The sequence below is a fragment of the Tursiops truncatus genome, chromosome 4 (genome assembly GCF_011762595.2).
Source record: "Tursiops truncatus isolate mTurTru1 chromosome 4, mTurTru1.mat.Y, whole genome shotgun sequence".
Classification (NCBI taxonomy): Eukaryota; Metazoa; Chordata; class Mammalia; order Artiodactyla; family Delphinidae; genus Tursiops; species Tursiops truncatus.
Genome location: NC_047037.1, coordinates 63,329,300 through 63,343,615, shown reverse-complemented (window position 1 = coordinate 63,343,615; position 14,316 = coordinate 63,329,300). Strand labels below are relative to the sequence as shown.

At 44.1% G+C, this 14,316-nt stretch overlaps 1 protein-coding gene across 1 annotated transcript; it reads right to left on the bottom strand.

The window, feature by feature from the left end:
* Window positions 1–1,776: 1,776 nt before the first annotated feature.
* Window positions 1,777–10,887, bottom strand: HRG (histidine rich glycoprotein). The gene is given in 8 exon segments (XM_019946001.2): window positions 1,777–1,977; window positions 3,120–3,221; window positions 5,092–5,172; window positions 6,171–6,337; window positions 7,848–7,938; window positions 8,702–8,728; window positions 8,730–8,818; window positions 10,695–10,887. Coding segments are annotated over 8 exon segments (951 nt in total).
* Window positions 10,888–14,316: the final 3,429 nt, after the last annotated feature.

Below are 14,316 nucleotides of genomic sequence, written 5' to 3'. Positions count from 1 at the left end.
GACTCCTATATCCCAGTTTGGTACAGAAGAAGCAGATAAACGAGACCTAAAGAGAGATGTGAACAGGGTAGTAAGCATCCCCCAGCCGGGGGACCTGGTGGATTAGTGATGAAGAATCAGACCTCTGGGCTTCCCTGGTGGCGCAGTGGTTGAGAGTCCGCCTGCCGATGCAGGGGACACGGGTTCGTGCCCCGGTCTGGGAAGATCCCACATGCCGCGGAGCGGCTGGGCCTGTGAGCCATGGCCGCTGAGCCTGCGCGTCCGGAGCCTGTGCTCCGCAACGGGAGAGGCCACAACAGTGAGAGGCCCGCGTACCGCAAAAAAAAAAAAAAAAAAAAAAAAAAAAGAAACAGACCTCCTTCTCATGCCCACCACCCAAACACCTTGGCACTATGAGAGTAAAACTCGGCACCACTTCGTGTGGGAAGTAGCGGGAACTCCAAGAAGGACTGAGGTTAAATTTCCCATTAGCTCAGTTAGGACATCAACCTGAAATCGAAATTAATTTGTTCCAAAAAACAAATGGGCTGGAAAAAACAAGTGGAAGAGAATTTGGGTCCCTTTTATAAGAATAATCCTTTAAGTGAGAATACATTCCTTCTTGGTAGGCCCAACCTCAGCATAAGTACTAGTAGAGAAAAGACGCTAGAATTAAAGGAGTTCAGGAAGAAAGAAGTTCTGAGGATCAGAGATTTGCCTCAAGTGATGTAATAGGCAGTGATGGACTTAACTTCTAATCTGTAGTGCTGAGATCTTTCCTCTCCTTTCCAGTTGTCTCCCTCTTCTCATGCCATTTCCACCCCCACTCACATTTTTCCTGATGCTGAGTATGAATATAAGGTTAAAATAACTTGTCATTTTGCATTTATTACTGGTCACATTTTATTTATGTTTCTAATCTAGGACATGATTCATTTTTCCCATCAAGGAAATCAGATTTTACTTATTTTTTTATTATTACTTTTTTAAAAATTTATTTTTGGCTGTGTCGGGTGTTCGTTGCTGCGTGCGGGCTTTCTCTAGTTGAGGCAAGCAGGGGCTTCTCATTGTGGTGGCTTCTCTTGTTGTGGAGCACGGCCTCTAGGCACGTGGGCTTCAGTAGTTGTGGCCTGCGTGCTAAATAGTTGTGGTACACAGGCTTAGTTGCTCCATGGCATGTGGGATCTTCCCGGACCAGGGATCAAACCTGTGTCCCCTGCATTGGCAGGTAGATTCTTAACCACTGTGCCACCAGGGAAGTTTGGAAATCAGATTTTATTTTAGAACTGTATATGCAAAAAAACTTTGAGATTTGTAGAAACTCATTCTTGAATTCTCCTGGACATGATTCAGAGGCTGATTGGGGAAAGGCCTGAATCTCTGGCTGTAGGGGATTATTGTGGTTTGGCAATGAGAAGCTGGGAAAATTGGCTTCGGGAAGAGGGAGAACTTCACCTGTATTTAGTGGAGGGAGTCAGTGAACATATTCAATTTGTCTCCAATGGAAGGTCCTTTACCTGGACCTCTTTCTTCTGAGTGCCTAGGTGGTGGGCCATGGCCTCGGCGATGGTGGTCTTGGGGACCTTGGCTATGGGGTGGTGGGTCACAGGGTCCATGGTCGTAGAAATCATGGCCATGGGGATGGTGTCCATGGGGATGGTGACTGTGAGGACGATGTGTGTGTGGATAGTGCTCACCTGAACTATGATTATGAGGGGGCCCATGGGTCCCACTGGTGTCAAAATGAGGGTGATGGCATCTTGACCCTGGAGGGGGCAATGGTAGAGGAACTCCTACTCAAAATGGTGGACTGTCTGAGTAATTTTTGTCTTCTAGAGGAGGTGGGCATCTAAAGTTATGTGACTCGTGGGGATTATGGTGATCTCTAGATCCATTGGGCTTAAATGGAGTCCTGCCAGCAGGAGAATGCTCACCAGAGTGGAGGGCATGGCCCAAACGCTGCTTCACACCACTTCACACCAGGAACAATGTATGTTCCTGGTGAAGGACACAGAAGAGTGAATATCATCCTGTAACACAAAAGAAGTTAGATGTTTAATTTAATTTACACCAATGGTTTCCAGACTTTTGGATTTCACAACTAATTTTAAAAATAGGAGACCCAAAAAAATGGTTCCTCGAATTCTTATCTAGCCAACTTGGCATTTAAAATATGAACAAAACTATCATCTACCACCATTATTATTTCACAATAGGAATAATACTTTGATAACACGAGTCAGAAAGTTAATCTCAGAGTAAAGGATACTCCTTTTGATGGAATAAATGTTGTATTATGAAAACTTTCCTTATTACTATTCTTCTCATTTCAACATAATCTGGTTAAATTATATTATAAAATGATACTCATCTATAGATCAACCTTTGGGAAACTAGTGCTTTGTAATTTATATTCTCAAGAGTTGAGGCTTTATGGTACAAACTTCTCCTACTCCTAAAGGATGAGCACTTACCTCTTTGCACTTGTGGAGCCATGTTCATGGTGACAAGCCTGCCCCCTCCATTTTGGGGGTGAGGGTTGCTACATGGACATTTGGATTATACTCAGGGGTTTTTTTTGTTTTTTGTGTGTTTTTTTTGCTGATGTAAAAAATACTGTGAAGAATATCTTGGTATAGAACAAAACTTTCTGGGACATATGTAAAATATTGTTTTGAATCTTATTTCATATACCTTTATATAGTAAATTTTAGGCTAATTCATTCTTCTTAGGTTCTATGCCTAATAATAAAAGCTAGGAATTATTAAGTGTCAGCACTGGAATCCTGACTACAAGGGCCACTTTCAAATTCATTAGAGGTTGATTGAATTGATCATGATTTTACTTTTCTGGCAAATCTTACCCTCAATTCTTGGGGAAAAATTCATACTTTTGGTGTCATATCAACAATTGTACTTTCCCAGGGGCCTATTTTCTCTGTATTTCTCCTCCCCTCCATCTCTCATCCATCATCTCTCTCTCTCTCCCTCTCCCTATTCTCTCTCTCTCTGTCTCTGTCTCTCTCTCTCTCACACACACACAATACACACCAACAGCCATAAGAACAAAATACACTATATGTGTGAAAATATCACTTAGTTTGGCACTGCTCATGACAAAGGCTACTTAAGCAACCCACCTTAAGATTGAAAACTTCACAGTTTATGACAATGTCTTTTGGGGTTTCCAAGTCAGAGTCTTCTACATCATAGGACAAATCTGCTCTGCAGAATCCAAAGATCTATAAAGAAGAGATAAACCTGTTAGTGTCTGTGTATGTGTATTTGAGTGTGTGTGTGCAGGTGGTATGAAGGTGCCCAGCTCTTGTTGTGAACTTCCAGACATTTGGGAAAGGAAAACAGGCTTTCGAAAAATCAGGGTAATATTATCAAATATCTCCATCAGCTATTTAACCATTTTTCCTAGTCAACACTTCAGGGAAAGTGTACGTTCTGAAGGGTTTCATTCCAAGTTGCAGTGGTTCCCTTCCATGAGTGGTCCCCCGCGCTGGGCTTCCCCATGGGCTGTAGGAGGAACACTGCATCATTGATACCTTGCCTTTAGCCCAATCTTCTGCATGAAGACCTGAGTTGCCTGTGTCTAGAGAGAGTGAAGAGTGGTGCAGAAGAGGGATTTGCACAACCTAAACCGGGCCCTTGGAAGAAAATGTTGGGAAGAAGGGAGCCAGTATAAAAGTGGGTTTGCACAGACCCTGTCAAAGTGACTGTCTGCTGGCCCTACCCTAGGTACCGAGGCTACAACTGGTTGGCACTGCTATGCCCCAGAGGCCCCAATACCCAGCTGTCAACGTTAGACTAGGACAAGAAGAAAACTCTTTTTTTAGAAGAGACTGTTAAGCATTGAGGATCTGAGTACAGTTTTGGAGTCAAACAGACCTAAACACACCTATGTTAATCTTGGCTTTGCCACTTACTGGTTGTGAGTTTAAGCAAGTTACATAAAATTTCTGGATTTGTCTTTGTAAAGTGAGTACCATGTAACTAACTACACGTTGTGGGAAGGCTTAATTAAATGAGATAATATGCTGGAAAACACTTAGCACTGAGCTCCTCTTCTCCAGCTGCCATGTTTCTCTACTGGGTTTGCATTACCTACACCAAGATAGGGGTTTGTTGGGGATGGAAATGGAGGAGGTGGGGTGTCTTTCCTGGTAGCTATTAAGCAGGATTCTAGAACTGCTTGAGGTTGAAAAGTTGAACAGTGAGAGAAGGAACGAATGAATGCCTCCTTTCTTTCCGTCCTGGAGAATGTGTTATTAAACCTCAGAAAATTCCTGGACTTGAAATCAAAAGGCCACCATTAACATCCTGTGTCCTAACACTTTCTAGCTAAGTGCCCTTAGGCAAGTGTTTAAACTTCTAGACCATCTTGTTCCAGGGAAATGGAGGCAAACACTTGCTTCTCCTCAGAGGGCTTGTCACAGGGCTCCAATGAGGCAATAACATGGGTGCTTCGTAAACTGTAAGTCACCATACAAATGCTGAGTGTTATTAAGGAGATCTTCCTGCAGGTACCTGAGTATCAAAGTATAAGTGACTAGGGGAGCAATCCCATCGATTGAGCAACTGGAGGACTGGATTCTAACCTCAGCTCAGTTGTGAACATCAGGCAGGGAGGGAGATGCAAGAGGGAAGAGATATGGGAACATATGTATAACGGATTCACTTTGTTATAAAGCAGAAACTAACACACCTCCCTCTGTTGAGCCTCAGTTACCTCCTCGTTTGTCAAATGGGGTCACTGAGTGGAGTAAACGAGGTGAAGTGAGTGAAAGCACCCTTGGGTGTCAGTTCTTAATACAAGCAAGTTATTAGTTTTAGCTAAGTCTTTAATCCTAATGGGTAAAGAACCTGGTGTTGAGGTATATAGCATATATAATTCTATAATATACATGATACTCTCATGATTCACTTAACTTCTCTGTGCCTCAGTTTCCCCATCTGTAAATCAGGAATAAAAATAGTACCTACTTCATAGGGTGGTGGTGGGTTAATAAGGTCACATATGTAAAGCACTTAGAAAGTTGCCTGGCCCATAGTAAGTGGTCTCTAAATGTTACCTAGTATTTCACAGAGGCTGATTATACTCACATGAGAGTGCCTGGGAAAGTGGTGACTGGAGCAGTTCCTCACAGAGAAGTCCAGGTAGTAATTGGTTCTTTCCCCTCCTCTCTAGAACAAGTTGAATCCAAGCAGTTTCGGGACGTAAAAAGTAAAAAAGGCAGTGGATACCTACGATCCAATATTCAATATAGCACTATGAGGATTCAAAAGCCCCAATATGTGCCATTTTTCTGATGGTCTCTGCCTTTAAAATATTTATCACATAAGCGATAAGGTGAATACTATTTCATTGAAACGTTCAACTAACACAGACGTAATCGAGCACAGTGTGAAAAATCACCCTTCCTGCACCCCAGCCTCCCTTTCTCAGAGGTACCATTATCATCCACTTGATGAGTTTTTCCTTCAAGCCTTTTCCTAAATATGTTGCACATATACGCATATATCTAATTATTTAACATAAATAGGATCATATTCTAAGTATTGTTCTGTAACCTGTTTTTTCCATTAGCAATGTATCTTGAGACACTTTCCAGGGCATATCCATCCAAACCGTTGTTTTTAGTAATTACGTTGTATTCATTCCATTGCTTGGATGCACCGTAATCTATTTAACTTCACATTTTCAAAATGCACAACAGACATCAACTAGCTGCTCGACAAGACCCCTCTGGGTGGGAAGCACTTAGGTCCCTGGACTGGGAGGAAGAACTGCCCCACTCGAGCCACACCACTGGGTGTGGTGAGATAGGCACTCTGAGCCTCGGTCTTCCATTGTAATAGAAGGAGGTTAGGACCTGATGATTTTAATGACTCGCATCATCTTATTATGCTCTTTCTTCTGTCTTTCCCTCTCCCTTGTTTGGGTTTTCCCTTTTCTCTGTTAGATATTCAGATACACACACCCCAACTCCAAAGTCTAAAGAACTGAAGGAGGGCAGTTCTATGGTATCTGCTGCCTCTCTGCTGAGGCTGCAACAGAAGTCTCAAGGTAAAAGGCAGCTGGCCGAGTGAGGCCAGCGGAGAGGAACAGTGCTGCTGAGTTTGCACCTGCCAGGGTGGAGCCTGGGCCCTCAAACTCTAGCTAAACGTTAGTGGTGATTCACAACTCTTGCAACCCTCTTCACTTTGTCCACTCTGAAAGAAGCAAAGTCACCATTCTCCTTTTTGTACTTCTCCAGGGCTTTGTCAGCTTGTTTTCTGTAGAGCTCTGTATCCGCAAAGACATTTGAGAGTACTGGGCTGTCTTTAGTATTGACCAGTGCCGAAGAGACTAGAGAAAGCAGTTGGCAGCTTTGTGGTTACTGGGTTACAATGTCAATGCTAGGACTTAACACATATAAGCATGGCAGCAAGAATAACAATAGCTTCCAATTTATAGATGGACCAATTGAGGGTTGGGGAGGCTAAGTAACTTGTCTAAGCTCAGATCAGCCAATCAGCAGCCACGTCTCTTAAACCCAGATCCTTCCGATGCTCAAGTCTCTGTTGTGACCCTTATTCACGATGCCCCCACCCCCATCACTCATAAAATGCTAATATATATATTTTGCGGTATGCGGGTCTCTCACTGTTGTGGCCTCTCCCGTTGCGGAGCACAGGCTCCGGACGCACAGGCTCAGCGGCCATGGCTCTCGGGCCCAGCCGCTCCGCGGCATGTGGGATCTTCCCGGCTCAGGGCACGAACCCGTGTCCCCTGCATAGGCAGGCGGACTCTCAACTACTGCGCCACCAGGGAAGACCTAGAACGCTAATATTTTAATGACCTCTTCCTGTCTCTGCCAACGAGAGAGAGAGAAAGAGAGAGAGAGAGAGAGAGAGAGACAGAGACAGAGACAGAGACAGAGAGACAGAGAGAGACAGAGAGACAGAGAGAGACAGAGACAGAGAGAGAGAGAGAGAGAGAGAGAGAGAGAGAGAGAGAGAGAGAGACGCATCGTTAACAGAGAGAGGAGAAGGTACAGCTCAATCTTTCTTTAAGGCAACCTCCTGAGGGAGTTGCTTGACTGTTGAATTTTTATATGTTGAAACATGTTAAGATTAATTATTTTAAAAGAAGTCCTGTGATAATTCTTTTTGAAAAAGTGAATTAAAAGAACATGGAATTTAGAGTCAACACCGGTGGTAAAGGGTCCTGACTTTGCCACACTTTGGCTGTGTTCCCTGGGCCAGGTCATTGAATCTCTTTGAGGCTCAGTTATTTTATCTCTAAAATAGAAAGGATCATAATCTTTACTTCATAGTCTTGTTGTGAGATTAAAGGAGATAATATATCCTTTGTATGACTGCTTTGTGAACATACATAACTTTCAGATGTTGATGGCAATACTCGAGTGCTAAGTACTTTGCAAAGTGTACTACACAGACAATTTTATTTAATTCTGAGAAGGAACCAAAGGGATAATATTATTGTTATCCTCATTTTACAAAGGAGGAAAGCTTGAAGAGGTTAAGTAACTTGCCCTCAAGACCACACAACTGGTAAGTGATAAGGCTGGGATTTAAACTCAAACAAATCTGACCCCAGAGCTTATGTTCTCTACGATGATTCCACACAGCCTCTTGTAAATTTCTATTTTTATATGTTGAATTTATTTAAAAGAAGGTGTGCCAGTAATAGGAAAACCCCTCTCTCTTCTCTTCTCAGGAGAACAAGTAATAATACGTCCACAAGGGCAGGAACCATTTCTGATATGTACTTCATAGTCTTATATGATGATACCACTGTAAGACTGAATTTTGTATTAATTAGAATTAATTAGCATTTTAACAGATGATCATACCAGAACTTGTGGTGCAGTTAAAGTCATTCACTCTAAGATTCTGAGACCCATCCGAAAGTGTTATAGCTATTACCTTACATTGTCCAATCACCTGCAAGAAAGAGGGGTTTATATTATTGCCTACTGCTTTCCTCAGGTTGACACGAGGGAACAAAAAAGTGAGGCAACATACTCCTACTAACCATTTGAAATTTGTCTGTGCTTTCTCTCACCAAACCCTCTCTCAAAAACCTGTATTTTCTTAGCATATTTCTGTGATCTGGATGCTATAAGCATCCAAAACCCTCATGAGAACCACGGAGAAACTGTTGAAACAGATCATGGCCATACCCTAAATATTTGCAAGGGAAAAAAATGCTAAAACCCCTGGGCATGTAAACATCTTATTTTCTGGAGTTGAAATCTTATATCTGTGCTCTTTCATCTTTGTGTCCTCCTCCTGTGGCAGGGAGCCTGGGCTCTGAGTACCTGCGTGCAACGTGCAGAACAAGACCCTATTCCTCATGGCGACTGCAACTAATCCCTTTGGCCATTTCTGTTACTGGGACCAGTATTCATAGGACACGGTTACAAGTTCATAGGTTCTTAGACGTTAGGTGATTTGCTCAAGGCCTTACAGCTGGTCATGCTATCACATGGGACCACAAGCCCCACTGACTTTTCTTGAACTGGGTTCCAGGGTGTAGCTCTCAAGAAAATATTACTCAAGGTCAACACAGTCTTCATGAGCCAAGAGGCAGAAGCTGCTCTTACTCTTTTACAGTGTTAGCCCAGGTATGCAGCCACCCTGGGCAAGCACAATAGACAGAAGTCAAGAACGCTAAGAGGAGAGGAATGGAACCGTGTTTACTTACGATTTCAGATGGACGAATAGAAACAGCTTGGCTCACCGTCAGCCCAGTGTTTCCTGGATAGGACTGAACAGTCAGATTCTTTCACATCCAAGACTAAATACTAGACAGCTGTGGATCCCTGGGGAATACCAAGAAAGCAGTGGGTGGGTAGCATGTGGGAGCCCAGAGTTTTCTTCAAAAAAACCCCAATCTTTTTATTTCCTAAATAGAATTCCTGCTCCTCTCCAAGTCATTGCAGATGTCCTACCTTTGCGTCATTTGATCTATTTATTTAATAAAACGCTTCAGAGAGTTACTTCTGAATGCTCTTTTTAACTGGTCACAATGTTGCTTCTGCCCTTGAACTTTCAAAAGCAATCACTAAAAAGCAGTGTTGGTTTGGATGGAGGTGTTGAAGGTACAAGCCTAGAATATAAGTGCTGACAGTCACATCACGGCCTCCAATCTGTATATGCAGTCGTGTCCTCTCATCCAGCTCTATTCCTGAACTTGGATTTCTTGTCTTTTTTTGAAAATATAGATTGACTTTTTTCCCTTTTGGCTGCACTGCGTGGCTTGCAGGATCCTAGTTCCCTGACCAGGGAATCAAACCTGTGCCCCCTGCAGTGGAAGCACAGAGTCTTAACCACTGGACCGCCAGGGAAGTCTCAGATTTCTTGTCTTGATTTCAACTTGCCCAAAGCTAAATTCAGTCTCTTCTCTTACAAACCAGCTCCCTCTCTCAACTTCTTTTGTCTGGTCAGTGGCACCATTAATCATTTATTGCCTTAGTCTTTGTCTTAAAGAATGTCCTGTCCTCAAGGCTTGAATGGTCTTTCTTTGAAACATCTCATGTCTTTTCTTTACTCTCATTGCCCTAATTCCCACTGCCTGGGGCTGCTCCTCATGTTGTCATTCCTGAACCAGCTCCTAGTTGTGTCCCTGCTCCGGCCCCTATCTTCCCAGGTACAGGGAGATCCGCCCCCCAACCCCCACCCCTTCCCCACTGCCACTCAGAGGTCACACTGTGCTGATTCATCCTGTGTCCTATGATTCATCCTGTGTCCTACACATGTGGCAGAGAGCCTGGAAGGGGGCGGCTGGTCATCAGATTGCTAGTGGAATCCTAAATCCCTCCACTCTCGTTCTCTGTAACCTTTAGGGCCTTGGTTTCTAACACTGTAACAAGTATAAATATCTCTGCTTGTCCTCTTTGGTGCCCCATGGTCTCGCCTCCCTGATTTCAGTGGTTCCACCAAAGGGTAGGTTATTTCTGGGGTGGTGCTGGAGAAGCAGGACTGCCTCCGTAATCTCTATCAAGCCCTCAAATGCACTCCGAATAAACATATAACCTAAATGAAAACAGTAGGCTTGCTTTCTTCAAGCCTACGGTCTCTCTTCCAAGGTGATGACTGCTCCAAAGCCCACAGAGAACTGCTGGAACCCCTCTGCTTTTGCTCCGCTTCTCCCTAACACCTTCCTTCCTGATTCCCTACCCACATAGAGGTGGTATGGCTGGCATTCTCCTGGAAGGCCATTACACAAGCCACCGTCCTATTCAAATCCTCCTCACCCTTCAGGACGCAAAGGAAGCCTTCTCCCATCCCATCGAAATAGTCCTTTTATGAGATCACTCCTGCATCTATACCACTCACTTGGTCACTTGAATATACCCCATCTTATGCAGTTCACATATGTGTGCATGTGAGCTGATTATTATTTCTTTGAGAGCAAGTCCCACAGTTTATTCTAATCTTTCTCTTACAGTACTGAGCCTTTGACTGGGCTCTGCATAAGTGTTTACAAGTACTTACAGGCTGTTTCATAGTTAAGGACATACTAGTAACAAACATTCATCTGAAGGAAAAAAGAACAGTCACAGCAGCCCACAGATGAAACAGAAAACCCTGCCCAAAGCCAATCCACTGTGCAAAGCAGCAGGCTTAGGGGCTAGAGTCTCAGTTGCCCCTGGTACATCATCTCCCCACTCAGCTCTGCTATGGGCAGCGCCACAGCATTTTGTCCAAGTGGACATCAGCGACCCACAGCAACTGGAAAAGGTAGCCATCCCACCGTCCTTTATTGATCAGGTCTAGAGCTTTCCCAGCCACGGGCTCAGCAGCATCACAGCCTGTGGGACTCACAGCACAGGAATGCTGCAGTGGGATCAAAAGGATGAAAAACAGTGCTGCAGTGAGTAACTTCATTTTGTTAAAATGTGAAAACCATTCTTTGCTCTGGGATACCACAGCAGAGAAGTTTATACAGATTTTCTAAAACACACACACATACACACACGATTGATTCAACAAAGTCTTTATCCGTTTTTGTTATGTAACTGGGTATGTTCACCTTGACCCCTGGTTCACATATCAGTCAACACGCTGTAAATGATTAGTGGGTCCTGGGGACAGAAAGTTGAAACATGCCACCAGTGAGTGGGTGAAACTGTGATCTGCACAAATCTGGTTATTACTAGTAGGTAGCAGATCCAAAGTGTGTTTTTGGCCGTAAGCACTGCCTGCATTGGTATACGAGGTGGAGTCAGAAATAATTTTCCTCCATCTGCCAGCCAGAAATCTCCGCCATCAGTCCCTTCTTTGGATTGTGGCACTGAAAGTCCTCAGTAGAATGTAGCTGCATTATTGAAGGGAGGAGACATGTTAAATGGTTAACACCATAAAAGGAAGACAGTTCAGGTAGAGGAGAAGGATTAAGAGGCTGTCGCTTTGAAGTCAGATCTGAATTTCAACCCTGGGCCTGTTACTCTCTTACTGTGTGATGCTGGGTAAGCTATAAAACTTCTCTGATCCTTAGTTTCCTCGTTTATAAAATAGGGTTTAAAAATCTCTCAGCAGGCTTGTGTGATGATTAAATAAGAAAACATGCATAAAAAGTCACCAATACAATTCTTAGCACAGATCCAGGTGCTGAATACATAATGCTATTTTATTACTATAATTAGTGTGACTGGGAAGAAGTTGGGGGCACACTCATGTCATTCCAGTTCTTTGTGACCCTTAAAGTATGCTAAAGAGAATTAGTTCATGTGGAAGAGGATGGTGGTGAGGGTAGAAGTCAAGCCATTCTATGCCCATTCCAGAGAAGGGGTTAGAGGGACTAGACCATTGGGGGAGGGGCTCAGCACTGGAGGACAGGGCTGGGATTAAGCTGCTTCCCCCCACCCTCACTCCTCCTAAAAAGTCAGTATTGGCTTCCCTGGTGGCGCAGTGGTTGAGAATCTGCCTGCCAAAGCAGGGGACACGGGTTCGAGCCCTGGTCTGGGAGGATCCCACATGCCGCGGAGTAACTAGGCTCGTGAGCCACAACTACTGAGCCTGCGCGTCTGGACCCTGTGCTCCACAAAAAGAGAGGCCGCGATAGTAAGAGGTCCGCGCACCGCGATGAAGAGTGGCCCCCACTTTCCGCAACTAGAGAAAGCCCTTGCACAGAAACGAAGACCCGACACAGCCAAAAATAAATATAAAAATAAATAAATGAATAAAATAGTTATCTATTAAAGAAAAATAAGTCAATATACCTGCAGGGATCCCTCATGCCAGCAGAGACCAGCGGCGTCAGAAAGGACCAGAGAGGGCTTCCCTGGTGGCGCAGTGGTTGAGAGTCTGCCTGTCGATGCAGGGGACACGGGTTCGTGCCCCGGTCCGGGAAGATCCCACATGCCGCGGAGCGGCTGGGCCCGTGAGCCATGGCCGCTGAGCCTGCGCATCCGGAGCCTGTGCTCTGCAACGGGAGAGGCCACAGCAGTAAGGGGCCCGCGTACCGCAAAAAAAAAAAAAAAAAAAAAAAGGACCAGAGGGAGTCAGCCCAGCTTGCTTCCCCACTACCAGGGACTTAAACGGCATCTGCCTTCCTCCCCACTCTCTTCTCTGCGGTGAGTCACCCGAGATGCTTTTCAGAATCCTTACTTCCAGGCCTCCCTCAGAGCAATTAAATCAGGATCTCTGGAGATGGGTCCAGGTGTTGGGAGTTCTTCCAATGTGCAGCCAAGGCTGGGAACTGGTGAAGCTCTAGACAGAACCTGCATGGAGGGAAAGAGTTTGAAGAGAGAAGCAATGGGGACGGGGGTATGGAAAGCAGACCTCACTTCCCAGAGTCACAGGTTGGTTTAGCAAGTGTTAAAAGGGGAAGAAACCCATTTCGGATTATATTTGAGATTGAACTTTTAATATTAGTAACACTAGCTTTTAAATATCCAAACAGGACAGCTTCAGTGTAGTTTAGAATGACAGGATTAGTATGGAATCTGGCCAAGATGTTACTAAGCGGCTCCAACCCAGGGTTGGAGGTGGAGAAAGCCATTAATTAGAACAAAACCGTTTTATGTTTCAATAAGTTGAGCTCCTTAATGAGGCTTTTCTATTATTGCTACACTGGTCACACCCAATATGGAGCGCCCTGGGTGAGCTAAATGCTGGTGGAGGGAAAGAGATGGGAACGCTGAGCGGATGCGAAAGGGCACCGAGGGTGAGAATCAGCTTTTCCTACATACTCTTGTGCTGAGACCTAGGGGTAGTCACTAGAGCCATGAATTCCCTTCCGCTCACTATATTGAACCTGAAAGACACATACAGTGCTAGTGATGCGTTGTGTTTCTTGCTAGACCCTGATTGAAATAGGGCCATAGCCACCACATAATACCCCTACTTAGTCATTTTTCCTTCTTAAAGGAGGCAGGTAAGAGTAATAGAGTGTGAATATTGTCTATTGCTCTTAAACAAATTATGCCAAGCCCTATGTGCCTCTTCTGAGAAACAGCTGCCAGGAGAGAGGACAAGAGTTACATCTGTACATTCCCTGTTGTATGAGTTTGCTAGGGCTTCCAGAACACAGTACCACAAACTGTGTGGCTTAAACAACAAGTTAATCTCTCACAATTCTAGAGGCTAGAAGTCCAAGATCAAGGTGTCAGAGGAGTGGTTTCTACTGAGGCATCTCTCCTTGGCTTGTAGATGGCCATCATCTCTCTCTGTCCCCACGCGGTCTTCCCTCTATACTCATCTGTATCCTAATCTCCTCTTCTTATAAGGACACCTGTCATAGTGAATTAGGACCCACCCTAATGACTTCATTTTAATCTAATTAGCTCTTTAAAGACCCTATCTCCAAATACAGTCACATTCTGAGGTACTGGGGGTTAGGACTTCAGTATATGAATTTTGAGGGACACAATGCAGCCCACAACACCTGTCCAACTTCAAAAGATATGTGTATATGTAAATGTCTGCAGACATATATGTGCATGTGTCTATATATTATACATATACACACATATAATATTATATTTTTATATTACGTAATTTTTTCAGTGAAAAAATTGGGAATAAATATAATCTGGGCCCTTAACTTCTCCTCTGGGAAACGACTTTTAAAGGAATCAGAAAGTTCCCCAACTTGGACCATGTTTGGTTCTCTCCAGGATTAACCACAGGCCACAGGTAAATGTCACTTTCACCTACCCCATTGCTAAGTGAGTCTATCAACTCACTTGGGACTTGGAGAGTATTCAGACAGGTTAAAAAAAAAAAAATTCCACCTTCAGGCTGAAGGTTGTGCAGACAATATCTGACCGATACTTGGTGTTGAAATAATTATGGAATAAGGGGAGAGTGAAA